General features: G+C 40.2%; 1 protein-coding gene across 2 annotated transcripts in view; it reads left to right on the top strand.

Moving 5' to 3' along the window:
- Positions 1–13,232, top strand: part of ABLIM1 (actin binding LIM protein 1) — a 192,517-nt gene that overhangs the window by 36,669 nt on the left and 142,616 nt on the right. Inside the window, exon 1 of one of the 2 annotated variants that reach the window (XM_015633099.2) lies at positions 11,617–11,775. The exons of the other annotated variant lie outside the window; for it this stretch is intronic. Within the exon in view, the coding sequence (XP_015488585.1) occupies positions 11,736–11,775 (40 nt within the window). The 5' untranslated portion in view covers positions 11,617–11,735. Of the gene's footprint in view, positions 1–11,616; positions 11,776–13,232 lie in introns of those variants that run through there. 2 annotated transcript variants of the gene reach the window in all.

The following is a 13,232-nucleotide window of genomic DNA, read 5'->3' as shown; positions in this document are numbered from 1 at the left end:
GGTATGGCAGAATTGAGTAGGAAGCAGTGCCTTCTACAGAGTCAGGGTTTATCATCTGCTTTAATTGCATTATATGCTAGAAGTTTTTTATTTTTTAAACAACTTAATTGGGATAGAAACTCTTAGGCTATTTTTTCTCCTGATTTTGATGTATCTTTACCCAAAAGTAACATCATTTGCATAGAAGAGCAGGGTTTTTAATTTCTGACAGTGTAAAATGCATATTGGGCTGGGGGTACTGCTGATTATTTCCAGGATTAGATTTTTGGTTTTCTTATATGTTTATAATTGAAGAACAGTAGGAATGACTTCTGTGATGACTCAGCTCATTAGTTTAGTTTGGAAGCTATTTGTACTCTCAAATTTTCTAAATGTGACTTTTTGGAAAATGGGAATTTCATTATAGAATTCCAGGAATTTCTGCTTTGCAAATTAATCTATCATCCTACTGAAGAGTACGTCTATTTTTGCTGGGACAGATGACTAAAAAAGGTGGGGGGAGGATTTGGTATGTCCAGATAGAGATGTCCAGATTTGGTATGTCCAGAGGGAGATTTTTAAAAGACAGTTCTTTAACATGTTCTGGTTCCTCTTGGAGTGAATTATGGGTGGCCTAGAGAGAAGGAAAATAAAGTCTCAGATCTTTGATACAAAAAGATCTCTCTTAAATGTGGAGTCTAAGATTGTATAGCATTTAAGGTAATCTTTAGGTTTTGGGTTTTTTTCATTGGCGGATAACACCATAGTTCCTTATTATTTTAGTATTTTAGATGGATGAAAAAATAATACCAATCATAAATTTAGTCCAGACAACACCAAGGTAATTTTCTTGCCAGGGTTTAAGTTTAAAAATAGCATTTGATCTGAAGCTGAAAATAATTCCGAGCTGGAAAAATTAGTGACACTGTAATAAAGTTATCTGGAAACTGAGCTTCCAAGAATATGTGACCCATGTAAAGGTGTCTAATAAAAAGCACAGTTGCTCAGAGTGGAACAAAGGATTTATGTTTCCACTGCAGGTGTCTTTAAGGAATGTGTTATTCAGCCTTTCCCATTGCTGATGGCAGTCAGGTACACCAGGTGAATTTGTTTTGAGCTGCCTGCTTTGGCAGCACAGCTGACCTTGAGTGCAGTTTTAGTGCACATAAACAGCCTGCTAAAAGGCCAGCTATTTGTTGGGTGGGGTTTTTTTTTCACTTTCAATTTGTCATGGATTGAATGTAAAACTCATGATAAAAATTAGTAGAATTGGTGTGTGGGTGTCACCAGTGTGCATAAACTGGAACTAAATACTCAGTTAAATGCCATCTTAATTTCATTTGCTTGTATTAATTTTTATTCTTAAAATTGTTCCAAAGGTTCTCATAGGCTGAAGGCTAGAATTGTTTTCTGATTCATCTGGGGTGGATGGCTAACTGTAACAGCCCATTCTTTAAATAGAAGAAACAGACCACCTCTTAGCTGCTTCTGTTCTTTGCAGGAGAGCAGATTAATTAATAACAGGAGAACGAGGTGTTAAAAGGCCTTGCTGGTATCCCTTCTGTGAATATAATAGAATAAAGATGGAGTAAGTTATTGTGGTAATACAGGGGAAAGTGAGGAAATCCCAGCTGCTGACACAAGCACTGATTGTTTCCATTTCTGTCTGGACTTTGGTGTGTAGCAGGGGTGCAGCTTTGAGAAGTGTGCTCACTATTCTCCCAGCCACTGCACAAAGAAATTGATTTCACATAGCATAACTGTAGTCAGACTGGGGATTACAGACCAAATGGGTGGGCTACAAAGTTTGTGGAAAACTGGCTAGACCTTGAGGCTTGAAGTATCAGGGTCCAGCTAACAGCCTGTGCCAAGCAGTGTACCTCAGGGCTTGATGCTGGAGCTGCTCTGTCTAACATCTTCATCAAGTGACCTCGTGGTGGGGCAGAATGTCCCCTTAGCACGTTAAAATGTGACATCAGGTTGGGAGAAACAGGGCACTGCAGGGAGAACAGGGCTGCCATTCAGAGGGACTGAAGCAATCTGGAAGAATGGGCCAGCAAGGACTATGTGATGGCAAAGACAGTGAGTCTTGCACATTGGATGGGGTTGCCGTTCTGGGAGCAGCTGGCCAGGTGGCACCTCTGTAGAAAAAGACTGGCAGGTCTTGAGGGGCCAGAACATGAGTCAGCAGTGCGTCCTGGTGACTCTGAAAGCTTGCTGCAGAGTAGAGTAAGATTTACAAGAATTGGCAGAATATAGCTGGCAAATAGGGAAAGTGATTGCTCCTCTATGTTCAGCACTGAGGGCTTCCTCTGGAATAGTTTCCAATTTTTTTCCAGTTTTCCACTCACCCTCCTGTGCAAAAAAAGATGCTGACAAGTGAGCAACTGCCACAGAGTGCTGATTAGGGATCTGGAGCTTGGCACCTACAGGGAAAGCTGAAGGCACTGGCTTTGTGTAGGCCTGGGGAAGGGAATGCTAAGGGCAGGTAAAATCGATGGTTTCAGCTACCTGGGTAGATCCATGTTTTCAGAATAAACCACTTCCCACACTCTCCTTGGTGCAGGGCAGAAAACACCAGTCACAAAGTGCACCAAGAAATTCTGACTAAATAGAGGGAAATCTTTTTTCACAATGCATGTGTCCAAACCCTTGATAAGATGACCAGAAAAGTTGTGCTGTCTCTGGAGATTTTTAGACATTAATGGAAAAAGGCCCTGAGCAACCTGATCAGATTTTGGAGCTAGCCCTGCTTGGGGCAGAAGCTTGAGCTGGAGACTTCCAGAGGTTCCTCCCAGTTGGATTTGCCCTGTGATTCTCTCTTAAGGCTCTGGGAATCTCATGGCAGTAGACTGCTGAATGTAGAGGCTCCTGCCCTTCAGCAATTCAACCTGTACACTGTGGTCTGCACTCAGTAGGCACAGGCTGGACTTTTTTAGGTTGAAATCTTATCATCCTTACTCATATCTTAAGTGACAGTGAGGCTATCACTGGGCTGCCTGTAAAAGCAAGCACTAGGTATGAGCAGGATCTGACATCAGAGAGTTGCAGCATTCACGTAAGCGATGATCTCCTTCTCCATCCCCCAAACATTGCTCTTGCTTGTCAGGGCTCTTCCTTTTAAACTTTGTCCTCCTCGTGGTGAGTGACCTGACAAATGAGTGATGGTCCATGTGAATTTAAATATTTTTGGTCTCTTTGTCCCACGTGTAAGTCCTTGACAGATTTCTGCTTGCTGTAGCAGAAAATTTGGGCAGAATGGAATAAGAAGTTGTACTCAGATGAGGCCTCTGTGCTCCAAGTGTGTGGTTTATAATGCATGGAGCACTTGAGTAACAGAAATAGCAATGTGGAACTGCCACTTAGATATGGCAGGTAACAGCGGACATAGTTCTCATTTTCTGTCCTTTGAAACACAGGTGATAAATAAATAAATAGAACCACTGATTCTGTGAGGTGTCCCTTGTGTGTTTTAACTGGAAGTAACTGCCATTGCCCTACTTCTAAAGAAAACGTGCAGGTATAAAAGCATGAGAATGTGAATTAAAAGAAGAATAAATCTTCCTTTCTTCTGTCTTAACAACCTCTATCAATTTTAATCCTGCTGTCGATTTTAGTCCTGCATATTTCTGGTTGTTTAACTTCCTTTAGTGCTTATTTGTTAAATAACTGAGTGCAGATGCTCCTGATGATGTCTGCTACATTAACACTTTCAGTTTTCTCAGCTTACCATAGCAAAATAAGAAAAACAACCAAAACAAACAAACACCACCACCCCCCACCATTATCTTCTCAAATTCACTACTGGTTAACATCCTGATATTCCCATTGAGCCTGTTAATGAGACATGTTAAATTTATGGTTTTAAAAAACTCCTTTTGTTTAGGTTTCTGTATCACCTTGCTTTAATCCCAATGGTAAGAAAGAAATTCCTTAGTCTAGCGTCACATTTCATATGTAGAAATACCAGAGGTGATAAAAATTTAATGACAGGATTTTTAATACAATCAAACAGGCTGAGATAAAAATTGCCTTGCAGCAAAGAAAAAAAAAGAGATATAAAGCATTATTTGAATTCTTCCAATACTCTTACCTATCAACAGTGCTTAATACTTAAAGCAAATGCAGGACTATAAAAACCTGTAACTTAGATATTTTCCTTCCAGCAGATTTTTGAGCCTTGGTCTTTAGATGTATTTTTTGACTTGTCTAAGCAATTTTAAGTTATTGAAGAGACAACTTCTTTTTTTGTTGGGCTACACTGTTCATTTTTTCTCCTTTTTAATATTGCCATCAGGTGCATCTGCACTTAAACCAAACAAAAACTGTCTTGTGGATTCTACAAATTGGTTGAAATTCAGTTTTACCTAGAAAGGGACCTTTGTGTGCTTGGGGACTGAGAAGGATTTTTTCCATACAGTTGGAGTTTACTGGGGTGTGAATGACAGAGAAGAATGCTGATGCCTTGTTTGATGACAGGATGGTGCTGGGTAGGTCCCTAAACAGGGATGTGTTGCTTCAGTTCAGTCAAAGAGAAAAGTACCTCATTTCTCATTAGGACATGCATCAAAAAGTGCATGATACAGGTGAAGGGAGAAAAAGGAGCTAGTTTCAATAACGAATGAAGTTGTGACAAGAGAAGCTTATGAAAATCCCATAAATAAATTTAGCATAGGAGCTAAAGGAAAGTTAATCCCTACACCAGCTTTCCCATGGAACTTGTAAGCATTACATACAATCATGGGGACATTTAGGTTGGAAAGGACATTTAAGACCATCATGTCCAGCTGTTAACCCAGTGCTGGCACATCCACCACCAAACCATGTCCACATCCACAGATCTGTTAAATACCTCCAGGGTTGGTGACTCCATCCTTCCCTGAGCAGCGTTCCGGTGCTTGACAGCCCTGCCATTGGGGAACCTTCTCCTCACATCCAATTCAAACCTTCCCTGGAACAACTTGAGGCCATTTCCTCTTGTCCTGCTGTCTGTTACTCGGGAGAAGAGTCCAGTTCCCACCTTGCTACACAAAATCTCAGAACCTGATCAAGTTAAGCTGGAGCTCCATCAGGTTCTGTGAGGAGCTGTGGGGTGTTAGATGTGTGATTGCTGACAGCCAGATGTGATACACTGGGAAGTTGCATCCATTCCTTCCCTCTGGGATGATACTTTTCCTCTCAGTCCCACACCTCAATTTCTTATACAAAAGAACAGTGAACTCTTCCCTTCAGAGATTACATTAACAAGCACTTTTCATTCTTGCAAAGGATGTGATGTCACAGAGACACTGTTAAATTAAATAAACTTCCATTTGAAAGACTCCCACCATGGCATGTGGGAGGCCAGTTGCTGAGCATGGGCACAGTCTCAGGAGCCCATAACACTGAGCATTGCTCATGTCCTGGTGTATCATGTCACAGCCTGAGGAGCTCCTGAGCTGGCAGTCGTGTTTGATGTGTTGTTCTAAAAATCCTGACATGGATAATGCTGCTTTTGTTCAGGCTGAGGAACATTTGCAATATTGACTTTTGCCTATTGCTGTTTATGCTGTGGGCTAGAAACGTCTACATTTTCATGCAGGATTTACAGAGAAAATTTGGTTTACTTTCCCTGTTTTTCTGCATTTCTTTGCAGAGCATAAACAGAGCCCTGCCTCACTTTGTTCAGGGCATAAGAAAAGTTTTCACTGACATTAAAGATAACAGTGGAGGCACTGTTTAAATCATCTGCTTTTTCAAAACTGTACTGTTGGGCTCATAGTGGTGTACACTGAGTAGTCTTCAGCTTTTCTGGTCTGGCTTAACTTGCTGTAGCAAACATTCACATGTTAATAGACCTGTGGGAGCTTTTTTCATGGACAGTGCTTGCAGACATAGGCTTTATTTTAATGTAATGAAGACCAATTTTTTGTTGTCTGACAATCATTACAGCTGTTGTGAATTAATCCCCAGGCCTTTCAGGTCTTAGGTCTTAGCTGACTTTTTGTAAGGCTGAGTCCTCCTTGGAAAAAACCTAAGGATGTAAACCTTATTCTGTCACTGACAGAATCTGGATATTTTTAATTTCCAGGAGAATTATTTGGCAAGTGGATCACAGTTGCAAAGATCACAGTTTCCACTAACTTGTATCAAAATTAGGAGCACTGAAAAAAAACTGCATTCAACTTCTTAAAAGAAATTAATGAAACAACAAATCACCATTTCAGTCCTGTAGTAAATCATTTAGTAACTCCCTGAAGAGATAACAGAAAATTAGGATTCTGATGATGTAAACTGGTCTCTCCACTAACCTAATCTCTTTCAAAAAGAAAAGGTTGGGGTTTTTTTTAGTATCAGGAAGCAAAATCAACTATAACTAGCAGAGGATCTGGCCCAAAGTTATTTATTGCAAAGATCTGTTAAATGCCAGCCTCTGATATATTAAAAATCCCTGTTTAGGCTTAGCACACTTTCCTTCTGAAGGAGAAGCCATTTGCTTAACCAACAAGAGACCAATAAAAAAAAATAGAATTACAGAAAAGTTAATTAATGAGATAATTCTAATACATCCTGTTTTGTTTCTTGGCAACAGAAAGCGTGTGACAGTCAATTGTCTGCCAAATATTTTATCTTCATGTTATCCATTCGTGATCCGTTGCCTGGCGCCTGAATTAAAGCCAAGTCAGGGGAAAGCAATCAGTATCAGCAAGTTTCCATGATACCTTGGAGCATGGAAAAGCAGAGGGAGGTTACATGTTCTTGTGGCTTTACAAACACCTATCTTAGCTTAGGGAAAGGCAAATTGTTAAGTAAATCTCAAAATGAATCTTAATGGGAGGCTGCCATTTTAGTCTAGAAACTGTTTAAAGCTCAGTGTATCCCAACTGGAATATCTGTATTTCTAACAGGCATAGATTGAAATCCCAGTAGAATTGACTCAGTCTCCTTCCTTCCTGTGTGGATATGTTGGGGAGTGTGCAGTTTACCCCTTCTCTTTGCCTTCTGATAGTGATTGTGAGGACAAGGATGCCTGGGCTTTTTCATCAGGGCTGTCGCTGCCTCAATGTGTGACCTCGGAAAATAACTTGGCGTCTGTATGGGTGGAATTTTTAAAACGAGCTGCCTAAAATTAGGCATCTAAAAATAAACAGCTTGTATTCATGCAGATGTGAAGCCTTGTTTCAGATTATTTTGCTGGAAAAAATTAGCTCCTATGTTTGTTTACCTGTAAAACTGAGAGGTGTTTAGAGACATGATAAAATATTGTAGAATCTTTGTGCAGAAAAAGCATGTAGAGAATTTTTTTTTCTTCTTTTCCTGAGGATATAAGTATTTTGGCATCAACCTAATCAAATCAAAACAAAAGCTCTTTTGGAAGCTTTTCTTCATACAGCAGTGGAATACAGGATGGAGCTCACTACTTCAGAGTGTAGATTAATAAAAAGCAGGGACATATTCCAAAAGGAATTAGAAAAAAAATGTGGAAAATAGGTGCAGTAGTAGCTATTAAACACTGATCTGGAGGTAGTCTAAAGCTAAATCAACATTTTGCTGCAATGTGAGAGAGAATCTAGAAAGATCTCTGAGTATTTACCCTGGTTCTAAAGCTTTTTCCCTTAGGCATTTCCTATTGCAGGTTTTAGAACTTTGTTTATGCCTTAACTAATTAAAATACTATACAAGTTAATTAATGCTTTTAAAACATTGAGACCATCAAATGAAATGGATATGCAAGAATTTCAAATGATGTCTGAAGGGGGAGGGAGGGTCTTTATCTAACTACTGAGATTCAGCATTCTGCCGTTGGCCCAAATCTCTCTCATAATGAATTTGTCTACAGGCTGCTGCACTGGGTTCTGAGATGTCTGCTAGGAGTAGCTCTGGATTAATATAGACCTCCTTTTAAAACCGTGTGACAGTTTACAAAATGCTCTGGGATACCCTAGGATGAAAGGTACATAAATACATGTAAAATGCTATAATTAGGATGCAATTAGAAACACACAAGAAAGGAGTGTTTGCTTGGCTACACTTCATGTGCCTATAAACTTTCATTTTTCTGGAGCACAGGAGACGTGGCATAATACTTGTTCTAAGCAGTTACACTTGAAAATAATTGCTGTGTGCCAGCTCTGAGGAAGTTACTGTAAATTTGTTTCTTCTGCAAGGCAGAGAAAATGACACTAATGTAATAATTTCAAAGAACAGGGAAAAAAAAATCTGTAGTAATCACCCTTGGAAACTAAATGAGCAGAATTACCAGCAATCAGGAGAGTCAGCCTATAGTGGGAGGTGAGGGAAATTGTTTGCTGAAATAGTGAGGAAGAGTCTGTTTGTAATTCTGCTCCTGTGATGTGTTGGTTGTGGCACTGTCACTTATGGACCAGCTCTGGTGAAAAGGCTGTGGCACCCACAGGGACTGTGTAGGAGCTTTTTCCATTATATGGGACTTGAAGTGAGAACATATAAGATAAACGATGAGGGAGCAGGGTAAGTTAATTTCCATTGGTAAGAAGTTATTCATATCCTTCGAAGTCTCCAAGTTGTTTTAGTTTTTCTTTCTGGGGCTTGTTTTTTTTTAAAAAATAAATAATTTCCTTTACACAGGAGGCATGATGGCTAGACCTTTGGGCTGGGATTCATGAGACCTTGATTCAGTTTCTGAGCTGGGCACAGAAATTTATTGTCCTGGAAGGATCACTCAGTTTGCCCAGTGTTTTCCTGTTGAGAATATCTCAACAGTGATAAAAACTTCCAGGGAGCAGTCTGAGCTAAGATGCTTCAACATCATCTAGGAAGAAGTTATTTTGAAACTTGAAGGAAAACCTGTGATGCCTTGCCTGTCTCCCACTAGATGCCATGGGAATGTGCTGGTTCAAGGATTTCTGAAGTGGATTGATAACATTCTAGATTAGAATTAGAAATTAGAAACCATGGATTTCATGGTTTTCTGAAGTAGCTGATAACATTCTAGATTAGTAGGTTTTCTGATAGTAGATGGTTTATGAATGTGGGAGCTTCTGTTTGGGTTATATGAAGACTGCAGGAAAAAAAAAAAAGGGAAAATTGAAAAAAAAGGGAAATTGTACAATGAACTTTTAAATTCAAGAAATGTCAGATTGTTGGTTTGTGTGATGGAGTTGTGGAGAATGCTGTTGTCTTTTTGTTTTTCTGGCAGTAGTGCAGTTCTGTGTATCCCTTGCAGCACAGGGATTGATTATTCTCAGTCACTTTGTAGGAATTACAATAAGCCTGAGAACTGTGTAGGATGGAATAAGCTAAATCCGATGAAATTGCTGGAGAACTAATGGCCAGAAAGTCTTAGCTGAGCTTTAATAGCCAACAAAAACATCTCTCTGCTGAACATAATAGACTGCAGTATTTCCAAGTCTTGTCACTTGGCAGGTTTATGCAGCTTTCTTTTTCATGAGGACAACATACAGTGTTTATGGCAGCACACTGGCAGATGTCAAACACCCTGAAATTCCTGGAGACTGGACCTTCAGCTTTAGGAAACAAAAGGTCCTGAGATGGAACTCAGAACTTGTGCAATGAGAAGTGATCGTGGTGTACAAAGCTACAAGGTATGATTGGTTATCTGGACATAAATGAAGGTGAATATGTAATCAAATGTAATAGAGAGGTGATGTTTTGTGCATAAATAGCTGCATAATGACTTATATTTATACCTGTCTCAAACATGATGTCTAATGTTATAGGTACTAATAATACTCAGCTACTGACAACATGATGACTTGTACAAAATGGAGATGTGTATTGAATCATACTCATTTTCCTTCTTCACTTCTTTGTTCACCTAAACAAGAAATACAGAAATGTAGTTAACAGAAGAAACCACACTGGTGAACTTGAGGAACTTGTCTCCTGATGAGCACAGAAGAACTTTCTGGGCCCACGGAGCTCCTTTTCACCATTTTATCTAGGACAGAGACACAACAATGCAGTTGTATCTAGGAGCAGAAAAATAAATAACTAGAAGCAAATAAATAAATTCTAGTGGTCAACACTTCCTGGGAATATAGTAGTTTAACTTTTTGTCTGTAGAACAAGAATAATTGTATCTGCTTACCACGTCAGAGGATTAGTAATGGTAATTAAAATGTGGAGTGCTTTGATTATTAAAAAGAAGAATGGGGATGGAAAGAAGGCAGTGTTTCTGATGACCTGTTCGTTTTCAGTCGGGCATGTCAGAATCCAAATGGAGTAAACACGCTGTCCTGCACTCCACTTAATTTGGCAGCAAATAAAGTTTATAAAACCACAGGAGAACAATGTCAGGCTGAGAATAAAGGTAGAGAGACCAGGTTCTGTGCCTATGTTTACATTTGTCTGTGCATCTGAATGACTGTATTTTTAACAAGCTGGCTGAGAAGATGACAATTCATTGTGGGAAAAATGAAGTCAGGAGTCCAGAAATTTCAGTGTTTGAAGGAGGGAGTAAAAGTACTTGGCCAAAATTTGGTCATATTCAGCAGTTCCCAACCAAGAAGCCAAAAGTTTATATATGTTTCTGGTATCTTTTCATTCATGTTTGGAAGAGATGTGATAATTTTTTATCATCTGAAGTGAAATCTCCATGATAAAATGGGATTCTTGTTTCAGCAAAAGTCTATCACAATGTACAGGGCAAAGTAAGTGTGTTCTGGAGAGGGCTTCAGGTTACAAGTTGTCAGTTTCTGCACCTTGTGCTTGGCTGCTTTTCAGTCAAATTTCCTAGGACAAGGGTTAAACAAGCTCTCTTCCAGTCTTCCCTCTCTCCTCTTTCCAGGGGAACAGAAGTGAAAGGTACTAAGCATTAGCATGGGTACAGGGGAGAAAGAGGGAAAGAAGAGAATGTGCAGCTCAGGAGGTGTGAGCAGAAATTCAGAAATAATCTGGAGCAGTTAAAGATGACAGCTTAAGGGGTCTGTGGATGATTTAATGGACATGGAAAGGAACTGGGAAAGCAGACAAATGGAAAGGAACTGGAAGTAATTTTGGAAATGGTGTTGCCAAGAGGACGCTACAAGGAGGTAGGGCATACCCGATGGGTGTTGAGGATGTTGGACGCAAATCAATCAGAACAAAAAGATTCATTAATTCAGCTGCTCAAGGAACAGCTTGTCTCTGGGTATGTGCAACTGCGTAGAAGGAAATGCCTGGAAGTCTGCACTTACAGTCAGCCTAATTGCCTCTGTCCGGGAGGGGAGTTGTGGGAACAGAGGGAAGATGCCTGGGACTTCAGTTTTCCCTGTTCTAAATGTGTGTGAAAATAGGTAAAAGTGTTTCTTTCACAGTTTCTTCCTCCTTTGTTTAGGTGCAGTATAGCCATAAAACAGCAGCAGTGGAGTGGAGGTGAGATGCAGAGTAAAATAGACAGAAAATGGTCTCAGGACAAAATCATCTCTGGTTGCAGTCAACCTTTAAGGCCACTGGTTAGGATCCTTTTGTATGAAAGTTATCAATAATATCAGCTGATTTGAGATGGTCAGGACATTAAGACATGCCATTGTTTAAAAGACAGCATACCAAGGTCTCGAATAGTAATGGAATAATATCTAGAGGAAAACACTCACTCTTCCTTTAAACTGTTTGGGAACACAGACACACCTATTCTGCTTGGGCCACTCCCTTTCATACTGTTCAGCCCAGGAAATAGTAGGAGTGCAGCCACAGAGCCACCTCTGAAGGCTCTCACTTGTTCCTCCAGCTTGCCTTCTGTTCTCTGCGAGGCTGTAGCTTTTGAGGTGCAGGAACAATACTGCCTGAGAGCACAAATGGAACTAGAAATACATCAGAGCTCCGCAAACGGCAAAGGTTTGTCCCGGACTATTGCTCTGCTACGTAAATCTCTAATGATAAATGACAGATTAAGCCATCCACAGGACATTGGTTCTTGGATTTACAGAGGGAAATCAGGCTGGGGAACTTCTGTTGGACAGAAATTGGGATCTTTCTGATAGGAAAAGCAATTTCTTTATTTCAGTTTGTTTTTCTTTACTGATTTAAGAGTTAAACACCTCCCCAGCCTGGTGTGTTTTATGAACAGTGGACTTTGTTACTTGGCTGAACGGTGTGTGCATGTACCATGTGCTGCTCCTCTGGAATGGATATCTGAGCATAGGGAGCAGAGGACAACTCAGGCGAATTAAACAGGCTTTTATCCAGCTCTGACTCCCTGTGTATTTTTGTAAGAGATAATTCACTGCTGTCTTTTGAAGTTTCCCATCTTCTAGCTAAAGATGTTGACAGCATGTTGTTGCTGTGAGGTGAGTTCTGCAAAAAGAGGTTTCAGAGTTCTGTAGTGGCAGGTGGCATAAGAGTTCAGAGTATTGCTAATTGATGCTTTGAAAGAAAAGCTGATAACCCATCAGTGTCAGGGTGCTTTTGAGGGCAGATTTCTTTGCTGTTTAACCTCAGGAAGCCTTGTGCAATCTGTGTGTTACTGACTGAGCACACCTACAAGTTCTGCTCTGTCCTGCAGCCACCTGTCCCTGCTGCTGTCCCCGCACAGCAGACAGGAGGGGTGGCTGTTCAGTGCCTGTTGTGGTGTGTGCTGCCTTTTCCTGGTTCAGGTACGACTGTGCAGCACAGGGTGTCGAGATGTTGCAGCCTGCAACGAGGTGAGACCCAAAGTACTTCACTCCTACACACCTAATGCACATTCAGCACAGTTTTGGTGGTGAGGGGATACAGAGTGAATGCTCCTTGCATCCAAGAGGCATGCAACTCTTCATTTGTTTAGTAAACATTCCTCTTTTTTTATATCACAGTCTTAGATAAAGGTGGGGGAAGAGGCAGAAGTACAAAAAGATATATTTAGCTTTCATGGCAACTCAAGCGTGGGTAGTTGCTTTCTCTGTTATGCTTGGACACAGACAAATAAACCCTTGGGGTGCCCATATGATTTCAGGGGTTAGAGGTGGAAGAAGTAAAGTCCTGTTTTATTCTTTGCATTGTCTAATCCAGACTCTTAAAAACAATCTCTGTGGGTCTAGAGATTAAAAAAATGTACAGGTAGACACACTGAAAAACTGTATACACCTCTCTATGAAAAGTGCCATTTTACCTTAGAAAACCCCAACAGAACAGCAGAAAAATACAAGCCAAGTTTTTATAACAAAAAATTATGCTTCTTTCCATTGCCAGTTAGTCTTTGTAGGCCAAACACATAACCTGATATTGATTTAGATATAGTAATTTTATTTCTCTTCTTTCTCTCAATTTAGGCTGAATTAGGTGTGCAGAATTCCTTTTTCCTTCCTTATTTATTT

The sequence above is a fragment of the Parus major genome, chromosome 6, assembly GCF_001522545.3.
Source record: "Parus major isolate Abel chromosome 6, Parus_major1.1, whole genome shotgun sequence".
Taxonomy (NCBI): Eukaryota; Metazoa; Chordata; class Aves; order Passeriformes; family Paridae; genus Parus; species Parus major.
Note: the sequence above shows the minus strand (reverse complement) of the source record. Positions and strands in the feature narration are given on the sequence as shown.